The sequence below is a fragment of the Pseudochaenichthys georgianus genome, chromosome 12, assembly GCF_902827115.2.
Source record: "Pseudochaenichthys georgianus chromosome 12, fPseGeo1.2, whole genome shotgun sequence".
Lineage (NCBI taxonomy): Eukaryota > Metazoa > Chordata > Actinopteri > Perciformes > Channichthyidae > Pseudochaenichthys > Pseudochaenichthys georgianus.
The window spans coordinates 27947717-27965275 of record NC_047514.1 but is presented as its reverse complement, the minus strand read 5'-3'; the positions used below and the strand labels follow the sequence as shown (position 1 = coordinate 27965275).

The 17559-nt window shown below is 40.1% G+C and overlaps 1 protein-coding gene across 2 annotated transcripts in view; it reads right to left on the bottom strand.

Annotated features, from left to right (window-relative positions):
* kcnt1a (potassium sodium-activated channel subfamily T member 1a) overlaps positions 1-17559 on the bottom strand; it is a 78407-nt gene that overhangs the window by 13075 nt on the left and 47773 nt on the right. For both annotated transcript variants that reach the window (XM_034096224.1, XM_034096225.1), the window contains 9 exons: positions 10222-10285; positions 9985-10093; positions 9529-9637; positions 8842-8991; positions 4893-5122; positions 4011-4212; positions 2976-3081; positions 2668-2840; positions 143-214 (listed from right to left, as the gene is read on the bottom strand). In XM_034096224.1, coding sequence (XP_033952115.1) covers positions 143-214; positions 2668-2840; positions 2976-3081; positions 4011-4212; positions 4893-5122; positions 8842-8991; positions 9529-9637; positions 9985-10093; positions 10222-10285 — 1215 coding nt within the window. The remainder of the gene's footprint in view (positions 1-142; positions 215-2667; positions 2841-2975; positions 3082-4010; positions 4213-4892; positions 5123-8841; positions 8992-9528; positions 9638-9984; positions 10094-10221; positions 10286-17559) is intronic.

Here is a 17559-nt window from a genome sequence, read left to right as displayed (position 1 = left end):
ACAACAATAACTATTGCATCAGGACATCAATGTTCCTGGAACATGCTGCACATCCTATTAACTCTCAGATGAGTATAGTCTTCTCCAACATGTTGAGTGGATGTTATATACAATGAAATGCTGAAGCTCATGGCAGTGTTACTTGTCGATGGTCCCAGCCATGTAGTAGACCATGGGGAAACAGCAGATGGCCTCCAGGAAGTGATTATCCGGCCTGCAGGAAATAAATAACATATGATAGATCTATTTATAAATACATTTATTTTATAAGCAGTGATGAGCAGTTCTTTATTACTAGTCGCTTGGACTACTGCAATTCTCTCTTCCTGGTCTCCCTGAACATAATTGCAATGAATTCAGAACGCCAGGAAACACAAAAAAGGGCTCACATTCATCACTGCACTGGTTGCCCTTCAGAATGAATTTTAAAGTGCTTTTAATGATTTACAAGGCTTTACATAACCTCGTAACCACGACATACATCAGTGACTGACTCTCATTTCATAACAATGACACTCACATCCTCCAATGCCTTTCTCTTCAAAGTGTTTCACCAGGAATCTGGATCCCTTGGATCTTAGAACAGCTAACTCCATTGGGATTTGTAAAAGTGAATCAAAGACCTATCTTTTTATTTTTAATACATATTCATGTTTATTGATGATGTACAAAGACTACATGGACTTTTTTCTAGTCTTAACGCTTACAAGAGAAAGCCTTAAACATGATTACGAAAACATTTGTAATGAGTATACACTTGAGGCTTTCTGCGTTTCTTTTCATCCCTATGCTATTTGTTGCATTTCTTTTTAAACTTGAAATCATGTAAAATAAGGAAAAGACACAATTGTGACATCTTGAAAATAGATATTATTTATATACTTTTTTAGCTTCATGGGCTATTCCAATGTAAGGCTTATTATCAATGCAGCATGGTCATGCTCCTTCACTGCTGACGGAACGTGTTGAAAGACATCAGAAGGCGAAACATACAATAACCCTCAACAAATGATTCCTGTCGAAAACCTTATTTGGAACAAAATGCTGGAACTGACTAAACTAAAGTCAGTTAACCAACTACACTGGTTACAATGCAATTGTAATGTTTTTGATAGAAGTATTTAGTCATGGCTAAAAGAGATATCCATATTTTATTTTTTAAAGCCTGCTGAAGACAGGTGTTGTTCTTTCTTTTTTGCTACACATATTACCCACAGTGCATCTGGTCCTTGAGTGCTATGTATCTGTGATGTCAGATGTATGTAAAATAAACAAACACTTGTGTACAAATGATGAAATGGGTGCTGTTTTACTTTTGGTGTTGTATACATGTTACTACAATAGAAGTTACGAAACAAGAAACTGCAAGAATATTTGGCACGGAAACAGAGATAAACAATGTGAATGCACCAAAAGCCAAACAATGCAAGAATTAATTGTGAATTTTGATCATCAAGTAAATCAGCAGAGCAGATGTAGCAAACTGATCTGCTGCTCAACTTCATGGTGGTGTGTGTGTTCACGCTAAAGCGATGATCCGTCTGGTGCTGAGCACGCTCAGAGAGATTTAGTTGCTTTATTACTTCCTGCCCCCCACACAGAACAACTCTTCATGCATCTGCCGAGACCCAAGGCTGTTGTCAGCGCTCGAATAGAAAGTGTGTGGGTGTTTGTATTTGTGCGACACCGATGGAAGGGGGAGGGAGAGCTGCATGTGTGGGGGGGCAGAGAGTGTATTGTTATGTGTGTGTTTCTATGAGAGTCCTGAGAGCTCGCATGTGGGGACTCAAAAGGGTTGCTGATGAAAGCCCGCTCGGTGTTCTCCAAAGAAATATTTTACTTCATCTTTTTATTTTTTTCTCCGCTTAGCAAGATGTAGAATTGCGGTTCAAGGCAATGCACGTTGCTATGGTTACTGTCTGGAGAGTGCAGCGTTTTATTTGTCTTCAAAAGCACAAATCACTGTGAGTAGCAGCAGTAACCTCACATCAGGGCTAACAATGGACCTCCACGGTCTTGTGCCACACCGACGGAAGCTTGTGAAAGCGAAAAGGTTGAAAGGTGTGTGTGTGTGTGTGTGTGTGTGTGTGTGTGTGTGTGTGTGTGTGTGTGTGTGTGTGTGTGTGTGTGTGTGTGTGTGTGTGTGTGTGTGTGTGTGTGTGTGTGTGTGTGTGTGTGTGCCATTGATTGAAGGATTGGTAGATCGTGTTTATCCATTTTCAGACAAAGAAACACAAGTCTATAAAGGATACAATGTTAAAGCTAAAACACTATAGTCCCAAGGTCTTATAAGTAATAGAAAACGCAAGCCATGAAACAATACATTAAACTGAACTAAAACAAATCCTGAAATTGAAAATCATGTCACCAAAATTAAGAATATTACGAAATAACTAAATTCACATAATGAAAAAAAATCATATTATTTCAAATATTACTTCAAATCTTTTACTGTTCCGAATAAAAGCCATAATCTGATTTTATAAACTTCAATATTCCCTTAAGGCACTTTACATTGGTGGACACATTGTGTGTTTGCTTTCCTGTACTCATTGGGACAAACAACCCATTCTGTGAGGACGTTTATGGGTATGAGGATCTTTTAAAATGAATAAAAAATGGTATGTCTGTGCGTGCGTGCGTGTGTGTGTGTGAAGGTGAACTCACGGATTATCCAGCAGCAGGACAATGGGATTGAGTTCTTTTCTGGGTCTGTAATAGGCTCTGAGAGGAACGATAAAGTTATAAAGACCGTTCCCTGCTGTCTCAGCAGACACAATTATGAGCTTGTTTTTAAAACCATAGGCCTTAGCGTCCTCAAAGCTGTTGTGCCTGCAACCCTGCATCAGAAACACAACAACAAAACAGGTATTTTAGGTTTGCGTTTCAGTCGAGAAGGACAGAGGGAGAGGAGGATAGGACATGATGGAGGCAGTAAGTAATTGAGTGACTAGGTTGGAGCAGCGACTGCCCACCTGGTCCAGTCGTAGGCAGCAGAACGGAGCTTTCTCTGCCAACAGATGGCACAAGGTGGGCGAGCTCCCGATGTACGGAGAGTTGGGCGGATAACCTTTCACGTACCTGCAAACAAATCCAAAAAGCGTGTTTAAAAAAGGATTTCCAGCACCAAAAGAAAAAGCTGGTTTCCTAGAATTCACCTGGTCATTCATTTGCCCTTTAGAAATGAGATTGCAGTGCACTCAGGTTGTATTGCATGCTGGGAAAACTATTCAAAGAAAGAAACCAGGTAATGTCTCCTTCGTCATGAGAGGTTGCATAATGGGAAGACACGACAAGATGAATTTAGAGAACATATGATTGTTCATTAGATTTGGCAGGTTTAGCATATATTACATGACTGTTGTTTCAATTATTTTAGGCTCCATCAGAAATGGGACAGCATTCATTAATTGAGGTGTAGAACTATAAACAAGTGAAACTTATTTACATAAACTAAAAAAGCAAAAGTATGATTACTTGTGCAGACATATGTGCCCCTCGGTTACACTATTTTATGTTAAAATAATACATATTGATAGCAAATGTTTTACTCAAACTTGTATAAACAGATCTTATGTTGTTTGTAAAATGTTAAACTGCTATGTAACAAATAGTTACAGCTATTGCACAAATGAAGGGTAGATAAAGCCCAGTATGTCCCGAGTAAGCAGGATTATATAAGATGTACAGGTAACAACAAAAAGCAAGTTACAAGCACATCCTATTTGTACTTAACTTCTAAACTACTCGTTCGTTTTCATCACTGGAAGAAAAAGACTTAAAGGTTATTCATAATAAAATAACTGTTACTGTAACTAATCAGAAGAAACTACGTACAAATGTAATTTTCAACACAAGAAATCTAACTGCAACGTAAGAAAACTGGAAGTCAGGTAACTAGTCTTTCTGCATTCAAGGTCGATGTTATCATGATCTAATAGTCTGCATTATTTGCTCCTTGACATTTTGTTTTTAAGGTTTGATTATTAATGTTCAAACAGAAACCTTACTCAGTAGATTTCTCATCTGTGAAGACAGAGTCATCTTCTGATTGGTCGCTGAGAAGGTCACATGGCAGAATGGAGGAGGAGTCGGCGATCTCCTGAACTGGAGCGATGCTCGGCCGGCGACCCCCTGCTCCGTTTACTGAGGGCGGGACCAGTTTACCCCCATCAGGGGGACTCGTGTTGTGGAGATCCATGGCAACAGTGCCTGTAAATTATATTCTCTCCAGCTTTATATCACACATAAGGAACTACTCATCCCTCAGTGCCTGACGAGACACAGCAGAGCTCACTGTGCCAGGTGACAAAAAGGCACACAAAGAGCTCACAGACACAGAATGATACAAGGATGCTCAAAATGACCACAGAGACCCAAAATGGCCCAAAAATGACCTGAAACAACCACAAAAAGATAGAAATAGCTGCAAATTCACTCCAAAAATACCCACCCACTCACATATTGAGACATACATTAAAGACACACAAAACAATTGCAAAAAGACCACAAACAATTACAAAGTGACATTCATCGACTATAAGAATATACAAAACTAATACAGAAACAATTTTCTTGACAAAAATACAACAAGACATACAGTACAGTAACTTTAAAGAGACATACAATCACTTCATAGAGATGCAGGAAAACTAAAAACAGACGAAGACAATTGCAAAAGGACCTTTACCAACTACAAGTGGACACAAATAACTACAAAAAAACAAAACAATTACAAATGGACATTAAACAAAGTTAGATACATACCAAAAAGACACAAATACATGATCAGAAAACTACAAAGAGATGCACAATAACTTTAAGTCTGTGTATATTTCTCCAGTTTAGGTGATGTGGGGTCTTTTGTCCCGTAATGCTCCTGTGCCTCTCACCCATGCTGGCGATGATGCTGTGCACAGGAAGCTGCGAGGGTCCGTCGTACAGCCCCCCCACTGGGCGGCCCTTCCTCTGCTCCTGGTTGAAGATGAAGGCGGAGTTCTCCTCCTTGGTGATGTTGATGTAGTAGCAGGTGTCGGTGGCGGCCATGATGTGGCGGGGGCCGGGGTTCAGCAGGATGCTCTTGTTGTCGTCCTTCTTTATCCCGATCAGACACACGCCGTACCTGCACCACACACACACTCGCTGTTAGCATTATATACTTTAGGATAATATACGGATGCACCGATACCACACATTTTCAGACCAAGTACAAGTACATGTGAGTACTTGCCAATACCGAGTACCGATATGAGTACTTAATAATACCATTAAAGGTTGACTTTTCACCCCTCCTCTTCGCAAAGCTTATTACACGGCTTGGTTGAATACTCAATTCTAAATCAACAGAAGAATGCAGACAGGAAGTGAACACTAACAGGAACACGGTATGGGCTACAGACAGGAAGTGACCACTAATAGGAACACAGTGTGGGCTACAGACAGGAAGTGACCACTAATAGGAACACAGTGTGGGCTACAGACAGGAAGCAAACACTAACAGGAACGCGGTATGGGCTACAGACAGGAAGTGAACACTAACAGGAACACGGAATGGGCTACAGACAGGAAGTGAACACTAACAGGAACATGGTATGGGCTACAGACAGGAAGTGAACACTAACAGGAACATGGTATGGGCTACAGACAGAAAGTGAACAATAACAGGAACACGGTATAGGCTACAGACAGAAAGTGAACACTAACAGGAACACGGAATGGGCTCTGTAGTGTTTAAGGACTTGTTAGTGGAACATAAACTGTGAACAGACCTGGACAGTTACAGAAAACATAGATCAGAGCTGCTGTTCATTTTTCAGCCTTTGGTGGCACAGAGGTTTTTTTCTTAGCAGAAGCAATACGATCATTTTCAAGTCAATACAATAATTTCAAAGTCAAGTGGCCGTGTAATGAGCGCGATATTGTGTCATTATTGAACACCTTTCAGGATGATAAAGATCGATCTGTTTCGCGTTGTGCTCCGTGATCTGTTGGGTGTTCTTGTTTTAATAGTGACCGCATTGCTGCACATTATACTGAACATCGTGATGTCTGCAGCCTGCTCTATTTTCGTCATCACTGCTTATCCTAAAATATTTCCAAACTGCAGACATTGCTCCTCCTCTGCATACCTTCTAAATTGACGAAGGGTTAACGTCATTACCAACCCAGTCTCACAAAAAAACGTATAATAACTACGTTGGTCCACAACGTAGGACGTAGTATTTCTACAAAACCGCCTCTGAAATTGTAGGATCCTTACGTTTTTTTTCACCATTCATTCCAATGGCTGGCGTCTATGTCACGTGATCTTCACATTTCTCCCTGCAGAAAAAAAAACATGGCCGAACTTCGTGGAAAATGCATATTTTAAAGTTAGTTTGGCCATTAAAATGCCTTTTGATGTCATTTGATGCAAGAAATATGAGTTGTTATTTCAGATTATGTGTGCAGTGGATGTACATGATCTTTAGTTTGCTAGTTATTACGAAGATTACTTCAGGAAATTGTGTCAATACAACGTTTTCATTGTTACCAAGGTGGTTGCTAGGGATGCTGCTATCGATATTATTTCTGTTATGTTGTGCAACTGTTTAATGGTGTTATCTTTATTGCTACCCCCTTCCCCGTCAATGTATAGTGTTGGTCCACAGCGCAAACGTATACTCGTTTAACAAATTCCGCATCTAAAATTGTGGCATAGATACGTTATTTTCCCCCGTCCAATTCTCCATTTACTCAACAATAACACATAATTATCCTTGTGTTTATTTATTTGTTTGATTAATAAACACAAGTTGGAGTCCGTCAGGACCGAGGCTCGGAGCAGCTCATTTGCTTTACAGAATATTACACCCGGAAGTAAGTATTCTCTCCGCTTCGCTTGACAAACCCCGTGATAGTCCTCAAGCTCTGTGATTGGAGAGTGTGCCGAGCGTCGAACAGCACTTGAAATGGGATGGAACCACGGCAGACTGTACAAAACTGGATTTTAACGGGTCCACCCCGTCCGTTAAATATGCAGTGGTGTTTATTTGTAAATCATTTAGTATAATCACACAAATTCTGTGTTTTATATTTAATAATTCAGTGTTCTTTATTTATTGAATGTTCAATACCTGACAAGGCCGGAGATGAAAAACTTTGGTCGCAGGTTCCTCAACAGTGCATTACAAGACATCTATCAATATGTGTGTATACCTCCACCATTAAACTGTCGTATTCTGCACATTTCTTATACTATCTACATACATCTTATATAAGAGTATAATACATATGTATAATATCAGTTCAAATAAGTGCTTCAACATAGTTAACATTGCTGGAGGTATACACAGTGTTTCATTCATTGCATAACTACACCGTTTGTGTATATGATATGTCAATAAACCTTAGAAAATCTTGAAATCTTGAAAGGGATGTGCAAAATAGTCATTATATACAGTCTTTAATTAACTATTAGTAGATAATAACGAGTTATGAACATACTTTATAAGGATTCTATTAATATCTAATAATAAAAATAATGAAATTCAATAACATGCTTTAACCATTAGGTGTCCCTTTCTATCAGCTGTGCACCTTTATGGTGTAAATACAGCCTATCTACCAATTGGATCAAATATAAAAGTCAGCCGAATTAGTGTTGATACTACAAGGAGACATATTGTGTGAAAAGAAATGTAAGATGTTGTTTAATTGCTGATATATTTATGATCCACGTCACGTTTTCAGTTCCTCATGTTTGTCTAGAAGTCTTCTCATCAGGGCTCTATAAATAGAGAACTACGGCAGATATGTAATATTTAATGCAGCCGAACCGTGTATTACAAGGCCGTTATGTGATGACCTCCAAAGAGAAAAGCAAGCACACTCGGAATAAAGTGTTTTCGGTCTGTTTCCGGTATTTGTTTACGATGATGTGATGTGAGATGTGAGACTGGAATTGCACAGGGGAAAATAACGTATCTATGCCACCATTTTAGATGCGGATTTTGTTAAACTAATACGTTTGCGCTGTGGACCAACACTATACATTGACGGGGAAGGGGGTAGCAATAAAGATAACACCATTAAACATTTACACAACATAACAGAAATAATATCGATAGCAGCGTCCCTAGCAACCACCTTGGTAACAATGAAAACGTTGTATCGACACAATTTCCTGAAGTAATCTTGGTAATAACTAGCACACTAAAGATCATGTACATCAACTGCACACATAATCTGAAATAACAACTCATATTTCTCGTATCAAATGACATCAAAACGCATTTTAATGGCCAAACTAACTTTAAAATAGGCATTTTCCACCGATAATAAAACGAAGTTCGGCCATGTTTTTTTTTTCTGCAGGGAGAAATGTGAAGATCACGTGACCTAGACGCCAGCTATTGGAATGAATGGTGAAAAAAAACGTAGGGATCTTACAATTTCAGAGCCGTTTTTGTAGAAATACTACGTCCTACGTTGTCGACCAACGTAGTTATTACACGTTTTTTTATGAGACTGGGTTGTCATTACAGTAAAGCGGTATCGAGTGAGGTTGGATCGGAGTAGAAAGTTATTTATTGTTAATAATTCAAATGATATTTGCCTGGAGATAAGAAGTAAAATAAGTCTCAAAATTCAAACTATTTCTTCAAACGAAACAAGAAAGGGTTTTCTTGTCATGAAAGAGTTCAATTGAAATTTTGCAGCACTGAGATGAAAATATCACGCTTTAGACAAATAACTCACATATTCATACAAAAGAATAATCTGACAGCCTTGTAACTGTCTCTGTACATTTTCAACTTTTCAGCATCTGAAGAAGATGCTTTAGCTTACATGTCAACTCACTTCTTGTGAGCATGAAAGGAGGCGTATGTAAAGCTTTTGCCGTTATACTCTCCAAAGAACTTGCTGTCACACACTCGGATGTGGTACACCTCGTTTCCAGAGCAACAACCGTACATCCTCTGCCACTGCTCCGGAGACTGCTGTCCCTCTCTGCATTCACACAGGGAAAACACAAACACACATACAACAGATCAGTGAGCCTAGTCGTTGGTCTTCTGGTGATTCCCACCCCTTAAAACAAACTAACTTCCTCATACACAATCCACAATCACAAAGCTATAATATTCATGCAATCTCAAAGCCTGTTTGTCTTTGTCGAATACAAATACAACAGGCTTTCTATTCTTAAGAGCAGGCAGGAACAAAGAAAGTGCGGCAGCTCAGTGATTCCCCTTTGTTGCAGTTTCACTGACATCAGCTTTTAAAAGTGATCTGTCAATAACCCATTTTCCAGCAGAGAGCTTTTCACACTGTTTTACAAAGAACACATCCAAAGAAATCAATTTAGTCACTGCCTGTTTTATCTTCTTGCCTCATTTGAATCTCTCTTTACTTCCTGTGCCTTTTGTTTTACACAGGGTTATTCACCTCTCTGTGCCAGTTCCATAAACACTTCTCTTTAAACATGTGAAGAAATGTTAACTTCACACTGAGAAGAAATCAAAAAACCAAGCTAAGATGGCTGACCGTCCGCGGGAGGTGTGCACGAGGAGCGTGACCAGGGTGGAGGTGGCGGGACACACACAATTGAGGGCCAGCATGGCGTACTTGAACTCCTCCTCACACACAACATGATCTGAAAAAAGGCAAAGACGTAGAAGTTACTGAGCACAACATTTTCGCTGTTTCCAGTCTTTATGCTAAGCTAAGCTAATGAGCTTTCAGCTCTTGCCTCATATTTAATCATGCTGTTTTTGACCACTTAGTGACGTTTGGGGATAATACATTTGGCAAACTGTAACTGTTGTTGGTAACTTACTTTATCTGTTTTTTCCCGTTTTATTTTAACAACATGATTGCACCAATCTTTCCATATTGTTGCATATCTGCTGTAAGCTAGCTATCTAACATTTATGAAAACAGACTGACAGAGACAGTTTGCGTTGAGTTTAGAGCTTCTTGCATTCTTCAAGTAACTTTTACCTGCAAATTTCACATGAAACTTATTTTCAGGTTTGAGTATCTGAACATAAAGGGGGCAATTGGGAGCAAAGTCCTTCACAGCCCAGGCTCTCAGGATGGTCTGATGGTCCTGAGGGAAAACAGTCAAAGATAATGCATTATTAAAGTAATCTCCTCTAATTAATTGCTAACTGTCCTGATGACTGACAGCATTAATGACTTGGTAATTGTAAACAAATGAACGACAACTCTTCTTACCGCTGCCATGCGATCCACCTCGTTACGACTGCTCAGAATAAAACAGGCCTCAGCGTCATCCATTCTGCAGAAACAGTAAAGTCAAATTCAGCCATGACCTTGAACCAGACAGAAGAGACAACAGAGACATCCTTTGATTTAATATTGAATGTAACGTATAGACCAGGGCTTCTCAAACTTCGGACCAAGGTCCGGATCCGGACCGAACTGCAAATCAATCCGGACCGAACCCATACTGCTCATACCCCTCTTTTGCAGCCCTGTTAGAGAAACGCGGATTTTGGGTCCTTAGCTTGAAAAAAAAGAAGCTCAAATGCTTTTTCTCTTGCGGGTTTATCACAAGGTGAGTTCCTTTTTTTATTTCCTGCTTTTTAAAACACATGTGCTCTATAGTACAGGTTAGCTCTGAGTGTTAGCGAGGCTTGCTAATGTAAACAAAGATGAGATTACGTCCAAAACACGTCAGGCATTGTTTCTGATAGCAATTTTCTGTGGGTCCGCCGCCGATTTGACGTCAGATCGGCAGCAAATATGTATCCGCTCGTTGTACATCCGTTTTTCTAAAGATTTGGGTACGGAGGAAAAGAGAGAGGGTTTTATTTTCTGACACTGCGTGAGTTCCCCGACGCACCGGGACTTTACTGGCATTGATCCGGACCATTGACCTTGTATAAAATTCACAAGTGGACCTTTAACAAAAAAGTTTGAGTACCCCTGGTATAGACGAACACACAAAGTGCAGCCTGATATGCTCTGCCCTGTATATTTTGTTCTGTAAACGTGGAGCTGTTTTTATGATTATGACAGACAGGAGAATGAAAAACAAGAGTGGGAGGATTGAAACGGTGCCAGATGCAGGATGTGAGTGCGACACAGACCCTGTCCTCCACTTCTAATTGCTCTATCACAAACCTGCCAAATGTTTACAGTGAAGTTATATAACCAATTTCAGTGAAATTAATGTTTGGTGTATGGTGCTCCACACACAATACCCAGTATGGTGTACCACTGTTGTACAAGACTTAAATGCCATTTTCAAATGCAATTGTATCTTTCCTTGTTGTTTCAGTCAGAGATGGAGTACTCGAGACTCGAGACTCGTGACTCGACTCGGACTCGCGCACTGATTGACGCGACTTGGACTTGTGAAGTCTCGCGCACGATGACTTGGACTCAGACTCGTGAATACTCGCACACGATGACTTGGACTCGACTGGTACATTGACGCTCCGACTTGGACTCGAGCAAGTTTTCTCTGGAGTCTGATGTCCTCTATCCTGGCGTGTGCACCTGCAAGGCGAGTTCACGTACTGGGCCCCGCTGTTCCAGTCTAAAGATGTCTAGAGACACACCCTGCATCGTGCTGTATGCTTTCACACATTCTGCTTCCACATTGGAAAAGAGCAGCGCAAAATGCTCGTTATGTGAAAAAAAGATTGAAGAGAAGGCTCCGTAACACATTACTCTAAGGATCGAGTTCAGACATAGGCTGTCTTGAACACTATCATCAGAGTAACGTGATCTAATCAATAAATACAGATTCAGCCGATAACACGAAAGCACATGGCTACTTAACATGCAGAATGTCCTCATTTTGCATACTAAGTCAACACGTTCTCACTCCCAACCCGTCACATGTTGGGACGGTCAGGGCCCCTCCCCGTCACTCTATTACGGACAGGGTACCCCTTGAGAGTCAGTTTTCAATGGGCAGGGCATCCCATAGACCTTCATAGACCTCCCATAGCGTTGATAATAGACGCCATGAGAAAGCTCCCCGACGGTCGGTTGTTATTGTCAATATTAATATAATAATTATTTATTTTTTAATAATCACACTCGATTTCGCCGATTTTCTTGTTGCCCCAGCTGGTCGACACCTCTTTTAGCAGAAACAAAGGCTACATTAATGTATTAAATCGATGTTAATCCATGTGTGTGGTTGTGGAATTAATGGACGTGCCGTTGTGCGATTGCGTTGCCCCCCTGGCAACGCAATAATTTACAAACTCTTCAACTACAACCCTAATTATATTTAAAAACATTTTAGAAGGCCTCACGAAATACTTTAATGTAAATTAAAATGTAAATGTGAAGGGATGTGTGTAATGTGGTGATTGACATTATTAACCCACGGATCTATGGGTTGAGGTATTGTTCCGCACGGACATTTTAGTTAACCGGACTTCCTGTTTATGTGAAATCTGAAAACATTTTTTAAAAATAAAATAATACTTTATTCCGAGTTTGCTTGCTTTTCTCTTTGGAGGTCATCACATAACGGCATTGTAATACACGGTTCGGCTGCATTAAATATTACATATCTGCCGTAGTTCTCTATTTATAGAGTCCTGATGAGAAGACTTCTAGACAAACAGGAACAACTGCCGCCGATACTGAATACTTGACGTGGATCATAAATATATCAGCAATTAAACAAAATCTTCAATTTCTCTTCACAATATAAGTCTCCTTGCAGTATCAACACTAATTCGGCTGACTTTTATATTTGATCCAATCGGTATATTGGTATATTTACACCATAACGGTGCACAGCTGATAGAAAGGGACACCTGGTGGTTAAAGCACGTTATTGAAATGTATTAATTGTATTATTAGATATTAATAGGAGACACATACAGACAAACTAATAAGGCTTTATTTAAACATTAAAGAATACTTTAGGTTAAGGTCTTATTTTGAATAAGAAAAAAGCTTTGGGGGTATAAATATTAAGCCTGACAAAGTACTAATATATTGCTTTCCTGCAATGTTAACTACTGCATGTTTAAGCACTTATTTTAACTGATATTATACTCTTATAAGATGTATGTAGATAGTATAAGAAATGTGCAGAATACGACAGTTTAATGGTGGAGGTATACACACACATATTGATAGATGTCTTGTAATGCACTGTTGAGGAACCTGCGACCCAAGTTTTTCATCTCCGACCTTGTCAGGTATTGAACATTCAATAAATAAAGAACACAGAATTATTAAATATAAAACACAGAATTTGTGTGTTCCAGTTTTGGACAGTCTGCCGTGGTTCCATCCCATTTCAAGTGCTGTTCGACGCTCGGCGTAACCCTCGGCGCACACTCAAACATCCAATCACAGAGCTTGAGGACTATCACAGGGTTTGTCAAGCGAAGCGGAAGGAGTACTTACTTTCGGCTGTAAAATGTAAAATTCTCTAAAGCAAGTTGCAACTGATCTGCTCCGACGCTCGGTCCTGACGGACTCCAACTTGTGTTTATTAATCAAACAAATAAATAAACACAAGGATAATGATGTGTTATTGTTGAGTAAATAACAGTGTGTGGTTTAGAAAAGAATACAAAATTAGAAGGAAAAAACGATGAAACAATACAGATTTCAGTATTCTGAGCCCCTACTCTCCCCATAACTGACGGCAACAAAAGCCCTACATTATTCAATTAAAATAAAGAAGTAAAAACAATAAGTGTGGCTGATATTGAGTAATAAAAAGGTTGATAAACGCTGTGAGAATGGATCTGCAGAGAGCATTTCGCCGCGATCCCAACTCGTCTATTACCAACGTTCAGGGAGCTCTATGCAAGTCAATGGGATGCCCTGCCCGTTGAAAACTGACTCTCAAGGGGATTGACAGGGAGGGGCCCTGACCGACCGTCAACATGTGACGGGTTGGGAGTGAGAACGTGTTGACTAAGTAGCCATGTGCTTTCTGGGGCTTAATCTTTATTGATAGAATTTCAACATTCACTTTAATAATTGTAGCGTTCCCGGCTGAATGATGGTCCGACTCTCTAACTGATGGGATCTGTTTATTGCACACTCTTGATTGTATACAATCATTACCAACGTAAGAGCTTGTGCCCTTATCAGCCAGGTGCTAAAAACCGAATGCAACTATTTAGTATATGTTAATTTATTCGTCATCTATCCGTCATTATCGGTCATTATCATAGACTGTAAATATAAATGGACGTAGTGTCCGTGATGTCACCCATAGAATTCTGGAGATTTTCAGAGAAGCCCTTAGTAGGCGGAGTCGGCCACTAACGTCTCGACAGTGACGTCAGAGTCTAACTCCCGCCTGCTCTAAATAAGGGCAAAGAGGCGGGACCTGCTGCCACCGAGCTGGAAGTAACAGAGCTAGCTCAGGCTAAGAAGCTAAGCTAACATGAAATACATGCATACCAAGTTACTGCGTGGCACTTTGATTTTTATCAAACAGTGTAGTTCCACTATATAAACGTTACATTCATAATCAAACTAGACAATCTGCAAGAGAATCAGCTATTTTTTCTTATTCTTAATGCTTGTCATTCACACGTTAATAAAATAAAAATAAGTAGCCTACCGATACATAGCAGAACAATTGTGGTGATGTTCAGCTTAATAAGCCTTGTTCAACATAATTTATTTAGCTAATACTACAGCGGGCTGCAGGCGAACCAAATCCACGTTTTGCTGCATTCCTTGATCTCCAGTTATAACGCCGGACTCCGGCTGGAGCTAGCCCCCTGCGGCTCCGTTAGCTCCGGCGGCCACCACTGGGATAATTGGGTCCCCTTTTAACATTTGCTCCCGTTTACAATGGCGTTTCTATATGTACAAAAGTGGTGGGGCACAACAAACTTAGATGTCTATATATAAGCTTCTGCAGTGAGGTTCATGGCTGGTGAGGCACCTGACTCTGACTCTTCAGGTTTACAAATATTATATTTTGACCTAAATCAAAATATAATATTATTTTCAAAAGCTTTTTTTGTCTGATGCTTCAATTAATTTTAAACAGACAGTTCAACAGAAGGATACCCAAAAAATGTAATTTTATCATTTAAATATTGAATTGTTCTTTCTTAGTAAGATCCCATTTTCAATAAAATTGCGGTCCTTGACTTGAAGATGAAGTCCATTTGCCTATCCTTCTGGACAAAAATCGCTATTACTTTTTTGTAAAAGTCCTCCTTATGTTCTTGTAGTTTCAATCATAAATCTAATCTAATCAATAGATTTATGATTAGAAGATTATAAAAGTAGGGTATGTGGATATTATCCGGCTGAACAAAACGTTCATTTATCTAACAGGTTTATTTCCCACAGATCTTATTTGGATCTATTTTCTAAATCCTATGGAGAAATATCATTGCTTTTTTGTCGAGGGAAGCCATGCGCAGCTTACTTCCGGGTTTTAGGACGCCTCACTGCAGCTCTCTCGTCTCCTCTTCACACACCACACTTTTCGCGGCACACCTACTTACAGCCAATCAGCTCTGAATGATGTGAGATGACGTGTGGTGGGGATGGCAGCACTATGCCCCTCGGGTCATTATTTTTTTGCCACACACATTAAATAGGAAAATATTCTGAGCATGCGCAGTGTAGTTTTTACAGTCACCATTGACTTAGACAGTAAGAGGGAGGGGCAGGATCGGGTTTTGTCCCACATGGCTCTAAACAGCTCAATAGGCACACTATAGACACTAATTAGAAGAACACAGACTAAAACAGCAATGTACAGACGAATCAGATGATTAAACATGATCTTAAAATATATTTAATATATCTTTTAATTAATTGTTTGCATTTTTTTGTAATCATTATTTTTAATACTTTCTGCTGACACTAGGTGGGGCTGTGCCCCACCTGCCCCTAATGACCAGTCGCCACTGCCCGTTTAGCATTATGGGCGTCATAGCCATAGACTATAAAAGTCTTACCCAAGGCTGAATCATAAACTAAACTGTATATGTATATATATATATATATATATATTAGAGCCGGGACTCGATTCAAAAAATTAATCTAATTAATTAGAGGCTTTGTAATTAATCGAAATTAATCGCATTTTTAAGCACAGGGCCATCTAAGCTATTTTACAGATGGCCCTGAGCCCAATAGAGATTGCCCTGAAAAATGCATGCGGACGAAATGGCACGAAGGGTTTGGGGGGCCTCCGTCCCCCTAGACATTTTTTTATTTTTGCAGGTCTTAGATGCTGTCTGGTGCATTCTCTAGACTGAATTATAAGATGAACCACCACAATATTATATTGTACAATTTCAATTGTATTCTTCATTTCACTTGTTTGTTTGTTCTTGTTTGTGTTTGCTCGCTTGCATGCCCTGCATAGCTTTAAGAAATACTTAAGTTGTTGGTCAAAACACTTTCCATTTGATGAAGGCAAATGCCTTCCCAGATGGAAACAAGTAGAAAACATTACATCCAGTTATACCTGCCAAAACAAACATTATTTACACTATTATGGCCCCTGTTAAAAATGTTTGTAATGTTAACTACTGTAAATTGGTCGAACGAATGCCTCCTCATCCGGAAGCTGACCGAGCAGACCCGAGCAGCAGTCGAGAGGAGCCGAGCGCATCCGCGAAGCACACGTCAGAGTTCCCGTTAGCCGGCAAATCTAAATATCTTCGGTCAAAATAATTTCCCTTTAGAGCAATACCGCTTCAGTTGCGCCACTTATGTGACAGACAAGAATAGTCAACTCTAATGTCTAACACGTAATGTGGAGAAAGAGATGTCCTGGATGGGTTGATTGTGCGTTGATCTGTTGGTAATGCCTCGGGCTTCCGGTGGGCATGTAAACAAATGCATAATGCTGCGCTATACTTTGTGGCCTCATCCAGTTGCATAGCGACACTTATTGTGTAGTTGTCTTTTAATAAGCAGGTAGTCCTATCATTAGCTAGAACTAGCTGGATCTGATCGATATGGACATAAACGCGAGTGAAGTCTAATCTGACGGGAGAGAGAGATCAGCTGCTGCTGACGAGTCGAGACTCGACACGCAGCTCTGCATGATAACATGCAGCGGTGAGCGGAACAAAACACACACTTCAGGTTAGAATATCACACGTAGCTATTTTAATTACCTCTCAAACTACCTAAACTAGTTATAGATATGTTTAGTTTTACTGTCGGGTCACTCATTACTGGATCCGCGAGCTGCATGATGCTGGCATAATAGATTGCCCGATCGGGCAACCAGCAGGTGAGGCTTCATTGCCCGAGCTAAACACTAGATGGCCCCGGGCCATCGGGCAGTCCTTAATATCGAGCCCATCCAGTGAACCAGGGAGCTGGTTATTTTCTCAGACGTGGACTGACTTATCCTGGCCCTGAAACCAGTCATCTGGTTGAGTGTGGGTTGGGTCAGGGTGTGGTTCCTTGCACTCGGAGTCGGGCTAACGTCCACGCTAGCTGCTACATGCTTTGCATTTAGGTGATACTTTAGGCTTGATGTGCTGCGGTGATATGCAAATTCTTTTTTGCATAATTTGCACACAACCGTGCTCTAGTCGACGCTTCCATCCGTCCGTTTTT